Consider the following 24061-nt stretch of genomic DNA (forward strand, 5'->3'; position numbering starts at 1 on the left):
CAGTAGTTGGGTTTAGTTTTTGAGTTTGATCCAAAATCTCATCTTTTCAACATATGAAATAGGTTTTTCCAACGTTTTCTTTCCAAGCAGGCGGCACGGAAGCTTAGTAGTCAGCGTGGTTCCGTGGGCTCGAATCCAGCTACCAGCCTTCCTGTGCAGAGTTTGCATGTTCACCCCGTGCATGCGTGGGTTTCCTCCGGGCACTCCGGTCTCCTCCCACATTCCACAAACATGCATGTCAGGTTGATTGCAGGTCCAAATTGTCCCTATGTCTGAATGAGCGTGTGAGTGTGTGTCTTCAACTGATTAGCAACCAGTTAAGGATGTCCCTTGCTTACTGCCCGAAGTTAGCTGGGATGAGCTCAAGCACTCCCGCGACCCTACTTAGGAAAAGCGGTCGGATAATGGATTGACGTTTTAACCAATAAAGAATCATAATTAATCATTTATTTGTAGGCGCTATACAATGGATTTTTTTTAATATTCAATACACGTGTTACCACGCAAGGTTAAACTTGAGAACTTATAAAAATAAAGAAGAGGATGTTTGAAGCATGCAATCTTCATTCAACAAGTCTCCTCACGTTGAGTGACGTCACACCTGAAGCGTCGCTCCTTCTCGGGCAAACTTTAAACCAGGGCGAGAAGAACCAACACGCCATTTTAGTAAATAAAAACGGTTTTTTTTTGTTTCGAATGTGAAGAGGTGATGCTGGGAGTGGCTGGAATGACTGGCAGGTGAGTGTCGACGTTCAAAAATAGACCTACCAACCTAGCAAGTTAGTTAGCTAGTTTGTTAGCATTTGCTAATTTGAAAGCTATTGGAGAGCTAAAGGTAACTTCATTATAATAATAAGGGGATAATAATTTACTATAATGGCATTCGTATTTTACATGTCCAGTTGAGCTTAATACGTTTCATTAGAATCGCTGGGACAAACGCTAACAAACTAGCATACTAGCTAGCTGCTAGCTACTTGTTTCTATCAGCCTTGCGTGGCAATATTTACTTTGAGAGTAGTAGACTATTTTAAATTAATAATTACATTCATAAAAATAAGGATAATACTAAGATAGTGCTTTTAGGTATGTGAGTGTTTTAAGACGTTGAATTCCAGCCAAATCTATGACCAATTTTGATTTCCGTCCCTTGACTTTCTTTTTTGGTGAAACAATTTCAAACTGTTTTACGTAGATTACATTCAAATTAAATCAAATTCACGTTATGTGGTCTAAACATAATTCTAGACGTCAATATTAGGAAGAAATGAGATGTTATCCCAACATTTCAGAACTGCTCGAAAATATAGATAGATAGATGGATAGATAGATACTTCATTCATCCCCGTACGGAAATTCACACTTCCAGCAGTATCCTTGTGTTGAAAAATAATAATATAAAAAAAATAGAATACAAAAATACCCAATTTAATGTGTTTAGAGTATTTTAATAGTGCTAAGTAAAATGCACAGTGTAATAAAAATGGGGTAATATGCAACGTGGGGGTGGAGTTAAAGAGCCTCATGGCATGAGGAAGAAATGATCTCCTCAGTCTGTCCGTGGAACAAGACTGTGACAGCAGTCTGTCGCTGAAGCTGCTCTTCTGTTTGGAGATGATGCTTTGTAGTGGATGTGATGAATTGTCCATGATTGACCGCAGTTTTTTCAGTTCCCGTCTCTCAGCTACAGTTGTCTACAGTTATGTTAAAATAAACGCCTGTTTAGAATTCATTGTCTCGTGTTAGCTGTAAAATCGGCCCCAAAAGAGGTCTTTATTTTCGTGAAAAAAACTACTTTTGCAAGACACAGAAAATAATTGCGATTTTCACCCCCTACAGGGGAGACAGTGTTATATATTCAAAATCAATCAAAATTTCTTTTCGGTCTAAATATGACCTCCTATATATTTGGATGGAATCAGATGATATCCCACCTAGCAAAAAACGATTTAAAATATGTTAAAAAGACGCGAAAGTTCCGTTCAAAAGTCATATTTTTGAGTTTTAAAAAATCGACTTTTGCAAGACACGAAAAAACATTTTGGGGGTCCAGTTTGGAGCATGTAAGAGAAGGGAAACACAACAAAAATATAGTTAGAATAAATTTGGTCCTCGTCGGACAAGCCAAACGCAATCTAATTTTAGATGTCTATATTCGGTCCAGATTATATCTAAAACTCACAAAATGTAACCCATCTTTACAAAATGTGTCGAATTCTTTAAATTTTGGAATATTCCAACTGTGGTGCAAATATTGTATCAATTCAAAAATGTATTTTAGTTGGAACTCAGAGTGCTGTATACAAGCATTCAATTTACAACAAAGAAAGGAAATCTCCCTTTTATTACCACCCAACTACCTGGTAAGCTAAAAACAAAGACGCGCACACGCGCAACAATTTAAACAAAATAACAAAAAGTATGGCAAGGCACTGAGTGACTCTGCGAAGAAAGGGTCCTGATGGGGGCATTACTGTAATAAACGGCTAATGACTGCTTCTTTTGTCATCCAACAGCATTGCCAATGCTTTGGCCAGTGCAGCCTGTGAACGCTGCAAGAGTGGCTTTGCTCCGACTGAGAAAATAGTCAACAGCAATGGAGAGTTGTACCATGAACAGTGTTTTGTGTGTGCCCAGTGTTTCCAGCAGTTTCCGGAGGGACTCTTTTATGAGGTAGGACTGCATTTCATGCAATGTAGTTTTAATGAACGTAGACCCCGGGATACAGTGACATTGCCTTACGATATTCCCATCTTGCGGTGTGAAATAAGACAGTACAATTGGAAATATTTAAAAAATATTTTTTTAAATGTCTACGATTTTTTTCTACACATCATGGCAAACGTGGTAACTGTGATTGGTCCATAAAAATTATGCGAATATTATATGAGTATTATTCATCATTAAATGTCAATAAATCTTTTGTTGCTCTTTTTTTACTGGTTCTCTTTAGTGTTACAGTTTGAAGGAATAAATCTTATGTTGATCTTTTTTACTCGATCTCTTTGGTGTTCCAGTTTGAAGGCAGAAAATACTGTGAACACGACTTCCAGATGCTCTTTGCTCCCTGCTGTCGCCAATGTGGTGAGTGCACACCTTAAGGTATAATTAGTAAACTATAATGTTATGAGTCAACAAGTAAAACATACAATCCAGACCCACACTTGACTTTTTATTGATTAAATTGTACATAAAAGAAGACAACTGCTGGTTGTTACTTTTTAGTGCTTTTCTTTTATGTCAGTTAAGGGGACTAACATTAGGCAAATGTAAATTAAAATACTTAAATTATTAGGGGAAAACACAAGTTCACAAAATCATAAATTCCTGTTTTGCTCAAACCTGTCACTTGTGACTCTTTCAGGTGAGTTCATCATTGGTCGTGTGATTAAGGCCATGAACAACAGTTGGCATCCTGACTGCTTCTGCTGTGACATTTGCCAGGCAGTGTTGGCCGATGTGGGCTTTGTCAAAAATGCTGGAAGGTGTGTGTTTGCTATCAAAACATATCAAACTTCATGCAATGTGGTTTTATACAACCATTGACGCTCAAGGTTTGACCCCATTAACCCCTTGGCCTCAATTTTAATCATGGCTTTTTTGGGGGGCCAGTGCACCGCCAGGCTTTACTTGCCCAAGACACACCACAGGGTACAATGTTACCTTCATGACCCAGGTGGTTGAAAGGATCTGTGACAAATGAACCAAATTACAGAGTTACTAATATATTTAAAATATTTTAGTCATATTAATCATTATCACACGGAAGATATAGGCTTAATCCAATTATCCCCCTTCCTCTGAATTTTACCTCTCTCTTTAGCAATGTATGTTCACGATGAAGGTAAGAAAGACCAAATCCTTTGCAAAGTGTAGAGTAAGGTGAAAGTGAGGGACACAAGCCTTGTCTCATGCATTGAATTAAATTGTCTTTATTGTCATTCATATTGACGTTGTGTTAAATCGTATGCAGCGAAATTAGACATTCCACTGCAGGGTAAACTTGTAATAAAGAGTATAAAAGAAAAAATACTGTCTGGATAATAAGGCAAAAAATATTTACAACCTAGTGCTTACAGACTGGCCAAAGTTATAATTTGTGTGCTTGTGTGCCTGCGTGCGTGTCTTAACCACTAGGGTAGTAGGGGCACAATTTCCTGTGATGTGTCTTGGGCAAGTACAGCCTGGTGGCGCCCATCCCTCTCCAGGACAACAAATATAGTGCATTGTAACAATAGCGAAATGAAAACTAAGGCACATACATTTAGGCATGATACATTTAGCAGCAACAAAATTCCCCAAATAAGTTGCATGTATTTTTTAATCAGTTTTGTACAATAATATTTACAACCCATCACATGTGTTTATGTCGATTAATGGACGTAAATACCCAGAAGGGGGATCGTGAAGTGGTTTCAAAGAAGACGAGGAAGAATATATGTGTGAAGCACAGTACTTGACCTGTGGCATACTCGTTTCTATTGCCAGTTCAACATTACAGTTGGAATTTTACTGTTTTAAAGTGTGTGAAATTATAAGAAAATGCTACAAAAAATACAATGAACAATTGTTCCATATGTTGCGGCACAACAAACAGTGATGATGTGGTAGGCAGGATGTAGGTTCCATTGCCCTCTAAAAGAAGTGAAAGGGGGGGTGGGGGATAAATACGACAAAGTGGCTTGGTAAAAGGGGAACTGAAGGGATTAAGCCTTTGATTTATATTAAGGATTAGTGACTAATGAAATGACTCCAGTAAAAGGCTCCGTTTTATTTTGACAAGCCCTAAATGTAATTTGTATTCCAGGCATCTGTGTCGTCCTTGCCATAATCGAGAGAAAGCCCGCGGCCTCGGCAAGTACATTTGCCAGAAATGCCACGCCATCATCGAAGAACATCCACTGATCTTTAAGAGTGATCCTTACCACCCAGATCACTTCAACTGCAGCAATTGTGGGTCAGTACCAACAATTTATAATTAATGGACTCCTTGGTGAAGTATCGACAACATTGCCTTCGCTTCCCAACTTATGCCTATATGATAATCCACAGGAAGGAACTGACTGCTGAAGCCAGGGAGCTGAAAGGCGAACTTTACTGTTTGCCCTGCCATGACAAAATGGGCGTACCAATTTGTGGAGCGTGCCGGAGACCCATCGAGGGGCGTGTTGTAAACGCCATGGGCAAGCAGTGGCATGTAGAGGTTTGTGAGAAAAGGCCAATGTGCTTTTTATTTATATATATTTGAAATTATTTAGAATGTACAATTATGCTTGTTTGATTTATTTTGTCACTACCATAACCAGTTCATGTTATTATTTGAATGTTCTAAGTTAAAGAATCCTATTTCATAATATGCAAAACATTAGACAAGACAGTGGTAAGCTTCTTGCTGGGACTCCGTAAAACTTTTACGTGAATAAATGATTAATAGTATTTATGAAAAGAAGCATAATTATCTAAAATGACTTTTCTTCTATAAATAATGTTTTAACAACAGAAAGGAATATTATGCTATTGATATTCCTTTACCCAACCCGGACTGACTAAAATGTGCAAAAGTCAATGGAAAAATTGTGTTTTTACCCCATAAATGTTGTATTTAAATTTGCATGGGTTTAATAAAAGTGAAAATTATGGTCTCACAGTAAATGTACTAGGCCAAATTTTATCTGCAAAGCTCTTTTAACATAAAGTCCGCAGGGGTGCACTAGCTAAATGCTTACAAATATTAAGTGACACAGTAAACTAGGCAAAAGTAGAGATGACTTTTTCTTTAAAGGAAATAATTTACGCGCAACTGAGGTGTAAAACGAAAGTATTTACAGTCAATTATGCATAAAAGAGTTAAAGCAGACCCCCACAGCATTCAGGTCATTACTTCTGCACTACTGGTCAAAGGGCATCTCAAAAGCACCTCATCAAGTCTTCATCATAGAGAGACATATTTTTTAAGAGCAGGTAAGGCTGCTCGGTATACAAAAAAATGAAAATCGGAATGTGTTCATATTAAAATATTTGACCAAAATGTCATAAACAACACTACATAATCGAATGCTGTATCTTTTTCAAAAGCACCAATTGTCACTAGTTTACAGCGTGAACCTTTTCAGCAAAATATTTTTTTGTATTTGCAGCATTTCGTGTGCGCCAAGTGTGAAAAACCGTTTCTGGGCCATAGGCATTATGAGAGGAAGGGCTTGGCTTACTGCGAAACGCATTATAACCAGGTAAGGAGCAATTGCACAATTAAAATGCTAATTTTCTTCCCAAAATAATGCTTCTTTCCAAATATCTTAATTTTATTTTCCTAGCTGTTTGGTGACGTGTGTTACCACTGCAACCGTGTGATTGAGGGAGACGGTAAGTACTAACCTAGAATACTACTGTTGAGCAATTAAAATATTGAATTACTATTAACAAAGTTAATATAACTGTTATTATCTATAAAACAGCTTTATTCCCTATCTAGACATTAAAATATAAGAGCCTAGTAGTTGTTATGTATCGGGTAAAATTAGAATTTATTTTTTTTTAAATAAAAGTGGCCAGTAATTGAAATAAAAAGATTTCACACCCATTATGTCTAAACACATGTCAACTTACATAGATTGATAAAGTGCATACGTTGTTAGCATTTGCAATAGTCCATGTTTTTTGAAGCGTCCCTCTGCAATGCAGTGGCCAGTTCCGAGGTCGGCAACCCGCAGCTCAGAAGCTGCATTCCCCAAAATTTGTACACTTAAAAAATTGGAGGAGCATTAAATATTACGTTTCAACTGGATGTTACTAGACACTGTAACTAGGAGTGAGAGGGAAATCGGCTCCTTTCCTTCTGTTCCTCTCCCACCCTTCGTTCCTGTTAGAGCCTATTGGAGAGCAAGTTCCGCCCATTTTGAGGCGAAGCATCACAATTTTAACGCACTCCTAATATTAACACAGAAATCACATTAAATGGGTAAGAGCACATTGCTGTCATAAGCATTTTTTTAAGTCACTAAGTAGCTATTTTTATTTAGGCACTTCTGATTTTTGTCAGTATATATTTTGAATGACACTTGGGGATATATATATTTTTTTGCTCAGTCCTGAAGGTGGCTGCTTCTCGTATCAAAAAGAGAGAAAGAAGATGCTGCTCTGTTTTACCTATGCACTGTCTTGTTCGACATGTTTTTACTGAAATCAAACTTAAACTGCATTAATGCGTTTTTGTTTACTATACCTTATCAAGCGATTGATTTATTTTATCATTGCATGCAAGGTTTTCTTGCACTCGTAGTTGCTCAGATAGAAGGCACGCTATGCACGTTCAATTTTTTTTTAATCCTCAACGAAATTAGGATTAAAAGTTGGATTTCTTTATTGCATTTTTAAAATTTTGTCCAATAAAATGTACTGTAATTCATAAATCTTGTAATTATGTTTACTTCCTACAATTGAGAAGTGGTGCATCATTCTCCTCAGGATGCACTGCATTAAACGCAATAGTGTTGATTGTAAGCTAATATAGCAATTATAGATACACACGACACATGTCACATTCATTATAAGGCTTATATAAAGCTTTTAATATTTTGCGACTCCATACAAATTAGATTTTTGGTTCAATATGGCTCTTGCAACATTTTGGGTTACCGACCCCTGTGGTAGTTGGTAAAGGTGGCGATTTGTAGTACATCATAAAATGAGTTTTTTTTTTTGTGTTTGTTTTTAATATCCATTTTTAGTGCAAATGATGACCACAAGGTATCAATTTCGCCAACAAACTAGCACACTTTGAGTTAGCAAGTGCCGCTAGTCACTAATGGTAGCGACTATAGCTACGTAAACTTCTACTTTAAAAATCTTATTTATTTGAAACGATCAAAGCGTCTATGGGCAATAACGATATAAATCCCATAATGTTACATTCCACTGTACTCTGAACTTGAAGGACAATATTTCTTCTCCTTGGCAGTGGTGTCGGCCCTCAACAAGGCCTGGTGCGTCAGCTGTTTTTCTTGCTCCACCTGCAACACAAAGCTCACCCTCAAGTAAGTAACCGTGCTTCTAACAATTTGACTCATGAAGGAAACTGTTGCATAAATAATTAAAATAGGTATTTGCTCTTCATTTGGCATTTTATCAGAACCATTTCGGTTGCAAAATACTAATTAAGGGACAACTGTTATTTTTACACTGGTACCTGATAAAATCCTGCATTTAAAACCGGTACTGATAACGTTTTTTTTCTTCTGCATGCTCTTTTTAGAAAAAAAAGAAAAAATCCTTATAATTATACGAATTAATTTTAAAGCCAAAGTTGACTGCCATACACAAGCGAATGAAAAGCATTTTTTTGTAGTTTTGAAATTTAATTTGCCTTCAAGGACTGCCATTAAAATAGGATACAGTAGACCTAGGGAAAAATGATAAAACGTCATGTTAAAAAGAAAAATCAAAAAGGGGGATTTAAGTGCTGAATTACTCAAAGCTATATTAAACAATAATTATTAAAGAGTGAATTGCGGCATTTATGCAAGCTTTAGGTGCTAGTTATAAATGGCTATTTTTGGCACGGGCTATGGGCATACAGTTTGTGTTAAACTAGTTCAGAATTCGAAATTTTTTAATTAATAAGACTTGTTTTGAAAAATGTGTTTCGTAGGGTTTATTGGTTCAAATTAGTTCAAATGATAATCAGCCAAACTGACCGATGAAATCAAGATTTTATTTTTGCGGACAGTGTTTTGGACCCTATCACTCGCGTCTCAAATACAGTCCCTCTTACTTTGATTTAAAAATCATAACAAACGAAAAAAAACCTACCCATGTCTTCATTTATTTGCATTGACTTGACTTTGATTTGATAATTTTCCAGGAACAAATTTGTGGAGTTTGACATGAAGCCCGTTTGCAAAAAGTGCTACGAGAAGTTCCCCCTCGAGCTGAAGAAAAGACTGAAGAAGTTGGCTGAGGCTTTGGGACGCAAATAGTGAGATTAAAAAACTGCTTCATGATGCCTTATTTTAACTTTTGTATTAACTCTTTCCAAATATATATCGTGTATATAAAATATATAAGCATATGTATACTTTGCCAAAGTGACCTTTTTACGAGTTTAATTTCTCCTGCCATTTGAATAATTCATTTGTTGAGCTTGAACTTGTACTGAATTATGTCTTTTTTAAAATATAACTTTAATTTATGTACTGTACTATCCTCAGTGCAAAAAGTACAGTAGACACCTGGGTTACGACAGCCCACGTCTATGATTTCGTATGTTTTTTCGGAGCCTTATTAGAGCTTTTCCCTCAGCATACGACGACAACAACAGATTATTTTCAGGGGTTCGTGCGTACGACTACGTTATATGCCTCATACGCCTTTAAGCATCTTCTCTGCTTTTGGTCGACGTCATATAAGATGCAGGTTTGCTATCGGCTTACATCATGAAGATTCCCTCTCACAATGTCTTTCTCTGTTCGGTTAAGAATTTTGTATGTTTTTTAAAGAGTGTGATACAATATTGCTTCTTTTGTACTTCATATATTAGCAATCAGTTTCAAGACAGGCAGTAAAGCTACGGGAGAAGCTAGAACATGTTAACAATGGAAACAATGCTAGCGATTATCAACAACTACAAAGAAGGCATGCCATTCGTTACCCTCGCCAATAAGGCCCTAACAAATCGACAGTCCAGACAATTTTAAGAATAAAGAGGCCTATTAAAGCAACAGTTTTCTAAGGGCTCACCCCCCCTTAGCATCCACCCACTAACTCCTTTATACCAGCTCAAATCATGTCAAACCTAAGGTAACTATACATATATATATATATATATATATATATATATTTTTTTTTTTTTTTTCAAGGGTTTATATATTTAGAATGTTATGTAGTCTTTTACACATATATTACACATTGGTAGTGCTAATTACATAATATTGTGCTACTATGTTTTAATTTGGGGTAATGGGAGGTTGAAACGTATTAGCTCTGCATTACTATATGTTTCTACCTTTCGCTACATGGCAATTTAACTTTTGCAATCCTGCACCTCAGATCATATGTATGTCGTATCCCAGGGGTCAACTGTACTCCTTTGCATGCTCCATGTCCAAAACATTTTTGTTTTTCACTAACACTGTCTGGTCTTTCTAAAGCCAAACGACTTGGAGGAAATCTTCATATAAATGCCAGCCAGTGGGAAGAAGTCCATAAAATGATGCTAATGAGTTGTTTTTTTCCCATGCATAACATTTTTAGCTGGTGCTCATGTGCATCCCTCCAGACAAAAATGTCAAATTTAATTATTTGGTGCAGTCCTTAGTTAGAAAAAAGCTCACGGGTTATCACTCGTCTGCCATTGATGTGGACTTACAAAAATGAAACCAGATTATCTCCGCTTTGTGAAAAACCTCAAATGAACTTTTATTGGTTGTACACTTTTACTGAATATATTTTCCTAATTGATGGGGGCAAAAAGTCCACAAAATTCAGCTTTCTCATAATAATTTGATTTTTGTGATCTTTTTTGGGGGAAAATTGATCAATACTTTTGCTGATATTCTGCCTTTGTTACTTGTGGACCACACTCAGAGTTTACCAATTTACATTTGGCAATTGCTCATATGAAATAATGTGATGTTTTATTAAAGAAGTGGAAATGGAAACCAAACAATGTTCTGGCAAATGTTATTATAATTAGTTACCTTCTAAATAGTTCAACTTACTTGCAGCTTGAGTTCAGAATCTGGTCCCAGATTTTTTCGCTTGTAAATATTTATGCTTCGAGATGTTGGTGAGCAAAATTATGAGGGAGGAAATGAAAAATCTACAGTTCACTGCTTTGGTCCACATCGTTTATTACAAGCCCGTTTTGCATTTTCCTACCTGTAACGTTGCACTTTATAGATTCTGTTTCTTTAATATTTACAGTACACGGTGCATAACATTTTCTTTTTACTGCACCACATGTTAATAGTATTTGTCTGTGCACACTTGGGTTTCAGTCTTAAACATGATATGGGTGAGCAAGGTGGACCCAAATGCCAACACGACAGAGTATAAGCAAGGTAACATGAGGCAAAATGATCAACAAGAAAGTCAAAGTCCAGAAAACTTAGCTGGCAGAGTCAATATCTCACTAGGAAAAACAGTCTGGAAAACTAGGGGTTGGCAAAGTCCAACAGTCCAAAGTGAGGCTGGTTGATGGCGAGATCAATGGGGATGCAAAACCATTTCTTAACAAAAAAAAAAAAATCCCAACATCCTTTGCTATTAGAATCAGTCAAGATAAAGGGCTACATAATGAGGAGCAGGTGGGCGCTCTCTTGCCACTCTGCGCATGTTCATGCCCTTTTGGGAGAAATAGAATAGAATATACCTTTATTGTCATTGTTACGACATGGGTTTTATATATTATGACAACGAAATTGGACGTGGCACTCCAGTTCCAAATTTTACAGTGAGATAAAGGAACAAAGAAAATGTTTGTACTTTACTTGTTGCATATGCTTTGTTTTCATCCAAGGGATGAGGGGGTGAGAGACAGACAGAGATGGCCGGATCCAACTAGATGTTTGATCTTACTGTACACACGGTCCAGTGTTTTTTTCCCCTGGTTGCTTGGCGTGCGCGAGTGCAGCGGCTTCAGGGGATTCAGTTCGTCTTATGTTTTTCAGTGTTCTTTCATCCCTCATATTTTCCCTTCAACTTTTTTCACAACTACAATAACATCCACAACATCTCGAGGGTTATACAGAGACCACCGGATCTCCCTGGGTGATCTGCCTGCCGACAACGACGGCGCAAAAGTAAAAGGCTGCCGGTCGGGCCTAGGCTAAGAAGGCTACCACACAGACCAGCGTTTCCAAACATGTTCCTGACCAACGCCACATCCCTCGTCCACAAAATGAGTGAATTTAAGCTGCGGATCGCCACCAACAGTTTCATCCGAAATTGGAGTATTTTTGTCAACACGGAGTCTTTGCTTCCCCGACGCTACAGTCTAACTAGCAGGACGCACACTTCACCGGCACGAACGAGACGGAGACTCCGGTAAAAACGGGTGGGGGACTATGCGCTACAATAACAGACGAATCATTGACACACACTGCTCACTCAATATAGAGTTTCTAGCAGTATCGTGTAGACCCTTCTATCTACCGAGAGAGCTAACTGTGGTCATTGTGGTTGCTATTTATGTTCCACCGGATGCTAACGTTCCACCTGATGCTAACGTTAGCATAGCGCTAAATCTTCTGCCCACTGCTATCAATAAACAGCAGCTTGCACACCCCGACGGAGCTTGTGCCAGATCCTGACCAAATATTTCAAAATATACAGTCCATTAAAAAACTAATAAGTTTTTTTAGGTCCAAATGTGACAGTCCAGCAACAGTGCAGGATTGTTAGCTAGTAGCCAAGTGTTTGTGTGGAGTGAGAAGTACTGAGCTTAAGTTTAGACAATTCTTTTTGTGCATGATGCACGTTGTTGTGTCGTGGTTGAAGATGTGGCGGAAAACCCAAGAAGCGAAGTCTGAAAGTTGTCCATTCTCCAAAGGTCATGTCCAGGAGTTCTTTAATATCATTCGGGTCACCAAATACCAGGGCCGAGCCGGTGACGTGATTGCTTTTGACAAGGGTGGCATACTTTCTTGGATATTCCATTCTTGCCAGCTAAAGAAAGCACAGTAGTACAGAATTAAAAAAAACGAAACAACAAAATGTGGCAATTTATGATGGAGTCTTGATTTCCAAACAAGCGCTGGTACCAAATTTTCGTTTACAGTAATACTTTAGTACTCAAATGACTGAATTTGACTCAAAAATGAGTGATTTTTGCTCCTGTATATGAATGAAATATCGGAGCTCAGACTAAGTCAAACACAGCAGAACGTCTATATTTATATTGCATGCAGTCGGAATGGATGGACCGATTTACTGAAAAACACGATCAGGGGAAAAATGGTGGCTAAAGTATGAGTCAAAAAGTAGATCCGAACTATGTTGAGTGTTGTAATAAAGTGCCTGGTCACAAGAACATGTTAAGCACTGCGTACCCTCGCTTAATGCGGTTTCATTTTTCGAAGTTTTGCCTTTTTACTAATTTACATCGTGTATTGGTCTGCATTTTGATTGGCTAAACAATCCCTGCACTTCTTTTGTATGTTGTGGATCCAAAGCGTTGCGCTTTAATATGTTCACATATGCAGAACCACTTGCAATATTTATGCTTTGTCCGTGAGAAATTTGCCAGAAACTTCAAGTTTCTTTAAAAGTCTTTGCATTTGTCCGATACTTAAAATGGAAATAGACAAAATATGCAATGAGACCCAAAAGACCGCAATTAGAGTTCCAAACTAAAATGTGATTGAATATTTCTTACCTCTTTACAAATATCCTCCGTATCCATATTGATTATGGTCGTGATTGGCAAAGGTGCAAAGGTCCTCGTCCAACCAGAATCTTTCAACCTGGATGTTCCCCGGATGGCCGCCAACTCTCCCTTAATGGAGGGATTCAGGTTCACCGTGACCTCCAACAGTGCCTTCAGATCTCTAATCGTAAAGGGGAAGTCCGCCTTGAGAAATCTCTCAAACATCTCAGGATCTCCATCCTGGTCTAGCAGGTCTTGGATCTGAGAACGCATCACGTAAAGCTCCGCTCTTGATTGGGTGAAGACCTCCCACAAGGTTTTCGAATCTTCTGCCTCTTTGTTCTCATCGATTTCTTCTCGCTGTTGCGCGTCCTCCACGCACTGGATGATCCAGCTGAGTCGGCAGGGCCAATGATCGGCCAGGACCACCCAGGCGGCTATGATGTCAGGCTGAGGGACTTTGATCTCAAGGGCTGTCATGATGGTCACAGTCACTTGAATGGAGTTGATAACTCTCCTCATGCACATGGTGTCATCTAAGATGTACTGGTTGAACTTCCTTTCACTACTCTCAATTGTGCTCTTAACCAAATTTTGGACTTTAACTCCCGTAAGTTGATAAGTTTGATTCATTAATGGAATTGTGTCAGAGAGTACAGAAGATAAATAAATAGACGACTCCTTTTCAAAGTCTCCTGTTTGATGGTTATCTTCACTTTTTAGGTCTTGGAGCTTTATTGAACTCAAGCTGTGAAATAAACGGAGCTTTTCCTCATCACAAAGAGGCGGGACTGTGAAGGCCAGGGTGACGATTCGTTGCAACATTGCGTAACCTCGTTCTTCTCTGCAGAAGCAACCATCTGCAAAGTTCACCTTCTGAATGATAATGTCCGGATCCACTGCCAGGATAGAAATAAAGGGACTGTCTTCATCCGACAGCAAGATGTTGATCGCATCTAAAACGTTGACGATTTTGGGCGGGGAGCAGCGGTCTAAATTTGTAATCCGTAAAACCACCCGGATTCTTCTCCTCTCAAAGACCTCCATGAAGCCTACAAAGCGAGATAGGACCAACATCTCTTTCCTGACTTGATTCATGAAGCCCTGCTTGCTGCTGACGCGTTGGTTGTCCATGCCCCTCTTGATGTTCAATTCCTGGTTGAAAATAAGATTTTTGACCATCTGGAAAGTGAACTTGATCGCGTTGGCAGCCGGAACCCCGAACGAAGCGATAACCAGGCCTTCCAGCACGCTCAAGTTGTTTGTCGTTCCGTTGACTTTCACTTGCGGCTTTCCTGCGTGTTTTGGGAGTTCGAATGTCAACAAGAATACCAGGAGGATGATCGGTACCAAAAATGTCAGGAGGACGAAAAACCACAGAGGGCAGCAACAAATCTTCTTGGACTTCCAGTGATAAAGACTGGACACCACTTTCTGAGGAGAGGAGTGAAAGGACAAATGATTAACTGAATCATATTACGCAATTTATAAATTACAAACCTTATTTTTGTAATAATGTTGGGCCACCCGGTAAATCGCCAACTGTAATTTCCCAAAACTATTTTGCATGGCTTGAAAGAGTCTAATGGCGAGTCCAGCCCACAGTAGATCACTACCGGCGAAGTGCCAAGCGCTAAAGTTAACATTTATAAAACGGACATTATGATGGTCCATATTCTCGTGGGTCCAAACGGGCTTGTAGAACAGCAGCCTCCAAATTAATGCTAGGATGCTACAAAGGGAAGGTTTCACTGCGCGGGGCTGGTATCTTCCTGTGTAGTTCTCTTCGATTCTTGCGGCCTCTTGCCGCATGTACACTGAAGCATAAAAAACAGCCAGTTATATATATATAATTATGCCTAAAACATTTACTGAAGAAAGAATAAAAAATGTGTTCAGTTCAAAATGGGATGTTGTTGTACTTAATGCTAATTTAATGATCTAATGTAGAAAGCGGGCCAGATTTGGTTAGCTGGAAATGGGTGAGAGTCGACTATTCGGACTGGCATTCTTTGGACATGCTTTAACAAATTCACCCTCCGTGAGAGGTTTGCAGTTCTTGGTGATCAGCGTCACTACCTTGTAGCAATTTCTTTTGTCTCACAGGGTCTCGTAAACAGCTTCAAGTCTCTTCACCTTTTCACAGAAGTTTGTTTCCAGTTAGCTTTATTTAGTCAGCCTGTTTTATCTGGCAGTGCCCATCGATATTATATTTCTTGCGAACAGCCACAGTCACTTGGCAATTTATGCAGACAGTTGATTCAGATTTTGGTAAAAAACAACTAATTTCGACTTGTCCTGGAAGCAGTGGCCCTTACAGTCAACTTTCCTTTATTCATTTGCAGTCACGATGTCGGAAATGGGGGTTTGATAACCAAGGGCCAGGCGGCCAAAGGGCTTCCACCATCATCTGGTGTATTGGTGACTGATATATATAAATACATTTTCTTTTGGTACAAATTTGTTTTCTCACATATTAATTATATGACAGAGGCCAATAAAAATTTGACCAATGGCTGTAACTGGCCCCAGAGCTGGACTATGGACATGGCTGACTTAAAGATTTCAATATAATGATCAGGGACAATCACGTCAACAACACCAAATTTGGTAATTTGACAAACCGAGTGTCCAGAACTGCTATACAAAGGTGGGTAGATTAGCTATAAATATTACTCAAGTACTGTTACTTCAGAAAAAAAGTTGAAATAAAAATTAGTCATTCAAATAATTACTTGAGGAAAAAAAGAACTTGGTAAAAAAGCTACTCAAGTACTGAGTAACTGTAGCAATATCTTATTTATTGATAATAAAAAAAATCACATCATCAAAGTCCATCAAATCAACAATACATTACATTTTTATTTAACAATACAGGTAAATGAAGAAGGTGTTACCTAAGTCAACCCGATCATTATAATCATCCATCAATTTGTTAGAATCATACCAATGATTATTTGGTTAGATTGACATTATTTGTCGCTTTTTTTGAGTTGCTTCAGATTGTACCTCCTACATACCACCAAAAAGTAAAGTACACCTAAAACTACATGAAATTTTATGTTTACATACCTTCCATTTTGCCCAGAATTCTTTTAAGTCGATCTTGACATGAGGAATAGAGTCCGACAGTTGCTGGCGATGACATTTTCGTCAAGGTCGTGGAAAGGGCGTAAGCAAAAATGTCATCTAGAAACAAAAATAAAATAACAGTTATTAACTAAAAGGGGAAAAACATCTCTCTGTTGATTATGATATAAAACAACGATGTCCGTTACCTTTATTAAGGGAAGACATGATGACCATTAAGTGTGTTGCACAATTTCTCAGAATTTCCTTTTTTTCTGCAAAATAAAAGAGTTTTATTGATGGACACTTTTATTTTTTCCACTAGTCATCATGTACTATATTATAATAATAGTTTTAATAAATAGTTGGCAAAACCGAAGGAAAAAAATGCCAGATGGGAAAAAGCCGCTACTTATCTTGGTCCTGTCCCCTTGACAACCCTATCTATCTATTTATCTACCTTGGTCATATCCCTCAAGAGGGGTGACTGACAGCAAGACACACACATACAATAACAAAGAAAATAAAAGTGAAATAAATAGCAAAAAAACCACACACATTTTTTTGGACCATGGCCAACCCAATTGCCCAAACACCCAAACAAGTTAGGCACCTCGGCACCCAAGCTGGTCATGCTTTCGTCCCTCCAGATGAAATGGGACACAAGAAAGCGACCATGTCACTCAGGTCAGGGTGACACAACACACTCTTTTGTCCAACAGCAGGGCCCGACAGCTTTTACTGGTTTACCCCTGTCGCATCATACGGGTGCCCAGCCCATCCTTAAGAACGCGTCCACAATCCCAATATCCCTTGACAACCCTAAAAATTATATTCTTGTTGTGTAATCAGATTTTATTACAAGGCATTTTGAGAACATAAATCCCATCTAATTATCACATAAGAGGAATCATCATGTATGTAATAGCTAGAGCAGTAGGATCATGTTCAGCATTATCGATTTCATGTTCACCTTGACATATACCCATCATTTTTGATCCTTTAAAAAAAAAATTGTTGTATTTCTTCGAGAAGAGTCAAAAGTAAATATTGATCAAACAAAACACGCCTAGATGGTCTGTCAGTCAGTAGTTTGCATTTTGAAGGTGAGCACCTTTAACTTGTTGTTGAACTTGTAGAGGTCAGTTTACAGCTTCTCCATGGCGTTTTCAAGCGTTGGGGTCTGTTGGGTGAGGCTGTTGGCCAGATGGGATCGCGATGTTGAAGGAAGACCTCAGTTGCATCGGCCTTATCTCCTAGCAGTTGTCCAGACAATTTCAGCCGTGTCCACAAACAACACATAAAAACTGCAGCACAAATTCCTCCATGGAGAATTAAGAACAACAGATACACATCCGCGACATGTTCGATGCCCTGTTGTGTTAAACACAGTGGTTTCCAATTATTCCAAAAATCTTGATGATCCTCGCTAGGGTACATGCCTTTTGGGCGAGTTCTTTCATTACTTTCAGCTCTCCAAGTGAGAAGATCCTATCAATTCCACTGAATGTCCAACTTAGAAATTCCATTTTGGCAGCAGTGGCTTGTCGTGGGAGATGTCAGGCAAACTTTAAAAGTCTGTGGATTAATTTTCTGTGCTCTGCAGCAGCGCTCAGCATGTACCATAACGGTGATAAGACGTTGCCGGGGTCTGGGTTCAACAATAATGCATTGTGTGTATTACCTTGATAAAGTAGTCACAGTAATCTAACATGGACAGTAGCAGGCTTTTGAACTTGTCTCATTGTAAATAACCAAGTTGTGCGTCAAATCATGCAAATTAAATACGCCATTGCATCTGAATTTGCGTTGTGTTGAACTAAACCACCCCCCAAACTAGAGCCTATATTAAAATACTAGGCAAAATAGTCGTTTGGTCTAGGAAAATCCAGAAAAAAATTAGCAGCCCCCAAAAATTACAGTAATAGGTGCAAAGCAACCCTAAAAATGATTCATCTTGTCTTAAAAATAAGAGTCCTTTCGTACAAAACAACCTACAAAGTTAAATTAAATGAGTCAAAGTCATGTATTGGCCCATTTTTTGTGCAAGAACACCAAAGTTTTTTAACTACTAAAAAAGAACAATGGCTATATATATATATATATATATATATATATATATATATAAAATGTGTGTATGTGTAATATCCTACTGCTCTAGATATTACATACATATATATATATATGTGTGTGTGTGTGTGTATTTAGAATGTGTGTGTGTGTATATATATATATATATATATATATATATATATATATATATATATATATGGATATATATTAAAATACATTAATTTAAAAAAATCTGTTGTATCCTTAAAAAAGAACCCAAAAATTGTTATTTTGTACAAAAACAAACCCACAAAGTTTGATTGGAGTCATGTATCGGTCCATTTTTTATTTCGTACAAGAACCCCCCTCCCCCAACTGTAATAACTAAAAAGAAAAAAGGCAAAAACATATGTTAAAAAACCTTGAAAAAAGCTGCGTCGTGTATATATATATATATATATATATATATATATATATATATATATATATATATATATATATAAAACACTTAAGTACAATATAACCATGCAAATATTTAGTAACCCAACAAAATTGCATGTGTAAAACTACCCCAAAATACTTCATTTAGACTAGAAACAGACAAAACATTTAGTCTTTTTGTACAAAAAAACAACCAGGAATTAAAAAAAAGAAAGAAAACTTAAAGAAAATATCTGAGTTATATCGTTTTAATAGCCCCCCAACTCATTTTGGAGTAAAACTAGAGATAATACAATCAAATTGTTGTAAACAAATGATAAGCCATTGCACATTGTTCCAAACATCGATGCAACCAAAGTACACAAAAATTAGCTCACTCTATATTTACCGCCTCAGTAAATATTCAAACAAATGCAAAATTAAGAATTTATTTTATTCCAATGTTGATGATTTCTCATCATATATTAACATCCACCCAGTGTCCATCTACCCTTTACTCCTTCACGCCATTTTGTCATTTTGTGTGCACAGCTTCCGGGATAAATCAGTCACCACGCTTGCACAAACCACTCTTTTTTTTCCTTGATTCTCACTTCCCCAAATTTGTTTCCACGTAGTTATTCATGCACATGTTGACGAGCTAAAATCTTAAGATCTTTTAGAAAGATGAAAACCGTCCTACCTGGAATACTTCCTTTATTGTCACGTGTCTATGGGTATGCAAGATTGAACGTTACACTAGGTGGACTTTAGAACTTTAAAAGGACTCAAGTAGAAAACTGATAGGGAATTAAAAAAAAACAACCTGAGCAGGAAGTAGGAGTTTGTCATGGACTTTTAAGGGATTGAGATAACGGTAAACAGATTTAGAGTTGGAGTTCCCCTCATGTTGGAAATGACTCCCCATCAGTTAGAAAAATTCCCTCCGAGGCTCGTGATTCTCTTAAGGAGCCTAAAGTGCAGATAATTAATAATAATCCTGCATGCAAATTTCTTCCGCCGCGGGTTAAGGAAAGGCGGCGTTCTTCGCCTCGGCCTGAACTGACATGCAGAGCAGCTCGGATGCTAGCCAGAGCCTCCCTAATAAGACATTTTAGCCTACAGCCTGATTTGTCACGACATAACTGGTTAGTCAAGCTTTGAAAAACAAGCTGGATGCATAATTTCCCTTGATGCTGTTTTCCTTTTTTTTCTTTTTTATATTATATATACCATCTGCTGTCACAAAATACGTTATAACTCAACTTTTGCGCGTGCACTTCTTGTAGCAGTCAAGATGTAATTCCACTCGGGGGAAAAAAATGGTTGAAAAGATGACGGTTATCCAACCCAATGACATCTGTATTGGTTAAAAAGTTAAAATTAAAATGACTGTATTTATTAGAGTTTAACACATACAAGTGTATGCACCACTAATTCTTTTGATTTATTTTATTATTAGTTCATGTTATATTTTAATTAATCAAAAATCTGTGTAAAATTTTGTTTTACTTTTTCTTAGCTCAAACTAAGCATCGTAAGTGACAAACATCATCAATCAAAATCATTAATTGATTATATTGTCACGGTTAAAACTTGAGAAAACACACTGAGTCGTAGATATAGGTTTTTGATAGCCCTACCATCGGGGGCGCGTGCTTTGATAATTGGCTCAGGAAGGAAAACACGCTCATTTATTGGTAAACACAAGAATGAAACAACACATCCGATTGGTTTAAACGAAATTACATGAGCATAGGAAAATAATCTGATTGGTTTGGACAGGGATCACATTTTTAAATGCAGTGTATGGAGAACAGGGGGAAATTAAATCTGAAAGATATGTGGGAGCAAGTCCATGCATGATTTTGTATACTACCAACAGAATGTTAAAATCACATCTTAAGCTAACAGGGAGCCAATGCAGGTTAGCTAAAATCGGGGTAAGGTGATCAAACTTTCTTGTCTTAGTTAAAAGCCTTGCTGCAGCATTTTGTACCAGCTGCAGGCTCTTGATTTGGATTTTTACATAAACAAATATACATTTGTACAAAAGATGTCTATTTGGAAAAGAAAATCTCTGTATTTGTTTAAAAAAATTAAATGAAGGTTTAAAGACGTTTAAAAGATGGTAAGAAGTCGCCAAAGTTCTGTCTTAAAAGACAACTTTATTTGGTTGAAAAGTGAGAAAGTTCAAAATGTCTTAAGACATTGAAAAGACAATGAAGACTCAAATGTTTGATCAGAAATGTGTTATCTGGTTAAAAAAAAACACAGAAAAACGGGATTAAAAGACTTAAAAACACACAAATCTTCCGTACAATTTTTTGGGTTGAAAAGTGAAAGTTGTATTTTAAAGATGTGGAAACGACGTGATCAATTTGCCTAAGTTCTGACCAACAGTTATCGTTTAGTTTAAAAATGAAAGTCGAAAAAATACATATTTTTGGAGGACGTCCAAAATACGTTACAATGGCCAAGGTTCTGTCCAAAAGATGTCTTAGTTTGGCTGAAAAACGTCTTCAAGACGTTACAAGACTTCAAGATTCCACCCAACCGATGTCATTATTTAGTGGAAAAGTGAAAGTTAGAAAAGCGCCAATGTTTCGTCTAACATACATCTCTTATTCTGAAATCCATCTTTTTTAAAAGGTTGAAAAGACATGAAAATTACGCCAAAGTTCTGTCGATTTGGTAGAAAAACGTTTTTTTTTCAAGACCTTACAAGACTTCAAGATTCCACCCAACAGATGTCATTATTTAGTGGAAAAGTGAAAGTTAGAAAAGCGCCAATGTTTCGTCTAACGACATCTCTTATTCTGAAATCCATCTTTTTTAAAAGGTTGAAAGGACATTAAAATTACGCCAAAGTTCTGTCGATTTGGTAGAAAAACGTTTTTTTTTTCAAGACCTTACAAGACTTCAAGATTCCACCCAACATATGTCTTTATTTGGTTGAAAAGTGAAAATTAGAAAAGCGCCAAAGTTTTGTCTAACATACATCTCTTATTCTGAAATCCATCTTTTTTAAAAGGTTGAAAAGACATGAAAATTACGCTAAATTTTGTCGATTTGGTAGAAAAACGTCTTTTACAAGATGTTAAAAAAACTTAAAATGCGCAGATTCCGTCCAACAAACGTCTTTATTTTAGTCGAAAATAGAACGTTGTAAAAACCCCATTTTACAAGGCATTAAGACGTCAAGTTGCCATCCCCAAAACATCTTTATATAGTTTAAAAGAAAATGTTGATTAAATGTCTTATTTAAGACGTACTAAAGGCGTTGAGGTTCTGTCCAAAAGACAACTATATAGTTGTAAAGTGACAGTTGATGAAACGTCTTTTTTGCATAAAGCATAAAGTCAAACAGCGATTGCATAGTGCTCATTTCTGTTTTGAGAAGTCGGAACGTTACTTCCCGTGTCGCTGGGGGACTTGTGACTGTTTTCTCCGAACTGTATGCTTCGAGCTTCAAAAGCTGCGTGAGTTAAGTTTACCTGCCACTGTTTTTGCGTGCGTTCCCTTTTTTCCTTCGCCTCCTTTTTGATTGTAGCTTTTCCTTTGTGTTTTTCGACGCGTGTCTTGCGGTTGGTATAATCTTTTGCAGGTAGCTCCCCGTTAGCGTCGAAAATACAAAACATGACGCCAAGATTCTGTCTGCGAAATCTTCATTTCATTGGGAAAAAAAACTATTTAAAAGACATTGAAAAGACCTTGTTTTGTCCCATATATGTCTTTATTTGGTTAAAAAATATCCTTTAAAAGGATTGGATATACTTTAAAAAGACACCAATGTTCCGTACAAATGACAAAAGTGAAAGTTAGAAAAAAGAATGAATTACGTTTAAAACGTTTAGGTCAAAAAGACACTATATTTGGTTAAAAATGGACTTTAACAAGACATCCATTTAGTTAAAATGTGAAAGTTGTTAGAATGTATTTTTGAAAAAACGTTAAATACTTTTAAAAACGCCAATGTTTTGACCAAAAGACGTCGTTATCTAGTTGAAATAACGTCATTTGAAAATACCTTAAAAATTTGCCAATATTCATACAAATTACATATTTGAAAGACATTTAAAAGAAGTGAAAAAGACGTTTTGAACAAAAGAGGTTTTTATTTGGTTTAAAAACGTATTTTTCAAGACAATGAAGGTGGAGTGCGGCATTTGAAGACTTAAGGCTGCAATTATGATTTCAAGCCAGAAGGTGGCGGCAGAGAATAACACATGATTTGATTATTTATGAATGAAATTTTTTTTTTTAGACACGCTTGAATAAATACTTCTTCTCTCATCCTTTTTGGGGTTTAGGTTGGCATTTGGACTCTACTAGAAGCAGGCCTTTTCTTTATATCACCATTTCTGTGCTCCACTGACGAATACAATTTTTTGGCAGGACCAACGATGTCCCTCTGCAGCACTCACTCCATTCCATACATCCTTTCATTATCTGCACCGCTTATCCTCATTAGGGTCGCGGGGGTGCTGGAGCCTATCCCAGCCATCTCCAGGGTAGTGGGCAGGGGGCACCCTGAACTGGTTGCCAGCCAGTCGCAGGGCACACAGAGACAGACAACTCACTCGCTCATGCACACTTGGGGACAAATGGGTCAATTAACCTGACATGCATGATTTTGGAATGAGGGAGGAAACCGGAGTGCACGGGGAGAACATGCAAACTCCACACAGGGAGATTTGATCTCATGACCTCAGAACTGTGCCGCACACGCGCTAACCACTGCCTACCCGTGCTGCCCTCACCCCATTCCCTTTTTTGAATCTATCTGCCTCGAACAAAGGGTGATAAAAGTAAAACAAAAGCAGATAGGTGCGATGGAAAATAATCATAAGAGCTCTTTGAACTCATTTGGGCATTGTTAACACATATTTAATAGAGAAAATATTTAAAAGAGGCCAATGTTCCTCACAACTTAGATTTTTTTAAAGATGTTGAAAAGAAGGATGCCAAAGTTCCATTTCTCAAATGTCTTTAATTAGTTGAGAAGTGAAAGGTAATGAAAAATCCCGTCTTTTCAAGGCATTGAAATATGTTAAGGAGGACAAAATTACGCTAAGGCTCTGTCCCAAAGTTATTTTTATTTGGTTTAGAAGTCAAAGTTTAAAAAAATGTAATAAAGAAACCAGTTGTTTTTCC

At 37.4% G+C, this 24061-nt stretch overlaps 2 protein-coding genes across 2 annotated transcripts; one reads left to right on the forward strand and one right to left on the reverse strand.

The window, feature by feature from the left end:
• Positions 1-578: 578 nt before the first annotated feature.
• LOC148366930 (LIM and senescent cell antigen-like-containing domain protein 1) lies at positions 579-9087 on the forward strand. The gene is made up of 10 exons (XM_088333756.1): positions 579-738; positions 2517-2673; positions 3018-3084; positions 3365-3485; positions 4808-4957; positions 5053-5203; positions 6138-6230; positions 6315-6363; positions 7958-8033; positions 8861-9087. The coding sequence occupies exons 1-10, from the start codon at positions 710-712 to the stop codon at positions 8973-8975; spliced, it is 1008 nt and encodes a 335-aa protein (XP_088189882.1). The 5' UTR covers positions 579-709; the 3' UTR covers positions 8976-9087.
• Positions 9088-12273: 3186 nt separating this feature from the next.
• On the reverse strand, positions 12274-17785 carry nkpd1 (NTPase, KAP family P-loop domain containing 1). The gene is made up of 6 exons (XM_088333184.1): positions 17547-17785; positions 16642-16707; positions 16436-16552; positions 14864-15180; positions 13373-14797; positions 12274-12663 (listed from the first exon to the last, which is right to left on the reverse strand). Exons 2-6 carry the CDS (start codon positions 16667-16669, stop codon positions 12400-12402), a joined length of 2151 nt encoding a protein of 716 aa, XP_088189310.1. The 5' UTR covers positions 16670-16707; positions 17547-17785; the 3' UTR covers positions 12274-12399.
• Positions 17786-24061: the final 6276 nt, after the last annotated feature.

Source organism: Urocampus carinirostris, chromosome 4, assembly GCF_059441175.1.
Source record: "Urocampus carinirostris isolate Australia breed hairy pipefish chromosome 4, RoL_Ucar_1.0, whole genome shotgun sequence".
Lineage (NCBI taxonomy): Eukaryota > Metazoa > Chordata > Actinopteri > Syngnathiformes > Syngnathidae > Urocampus > Urocampus carinirostris.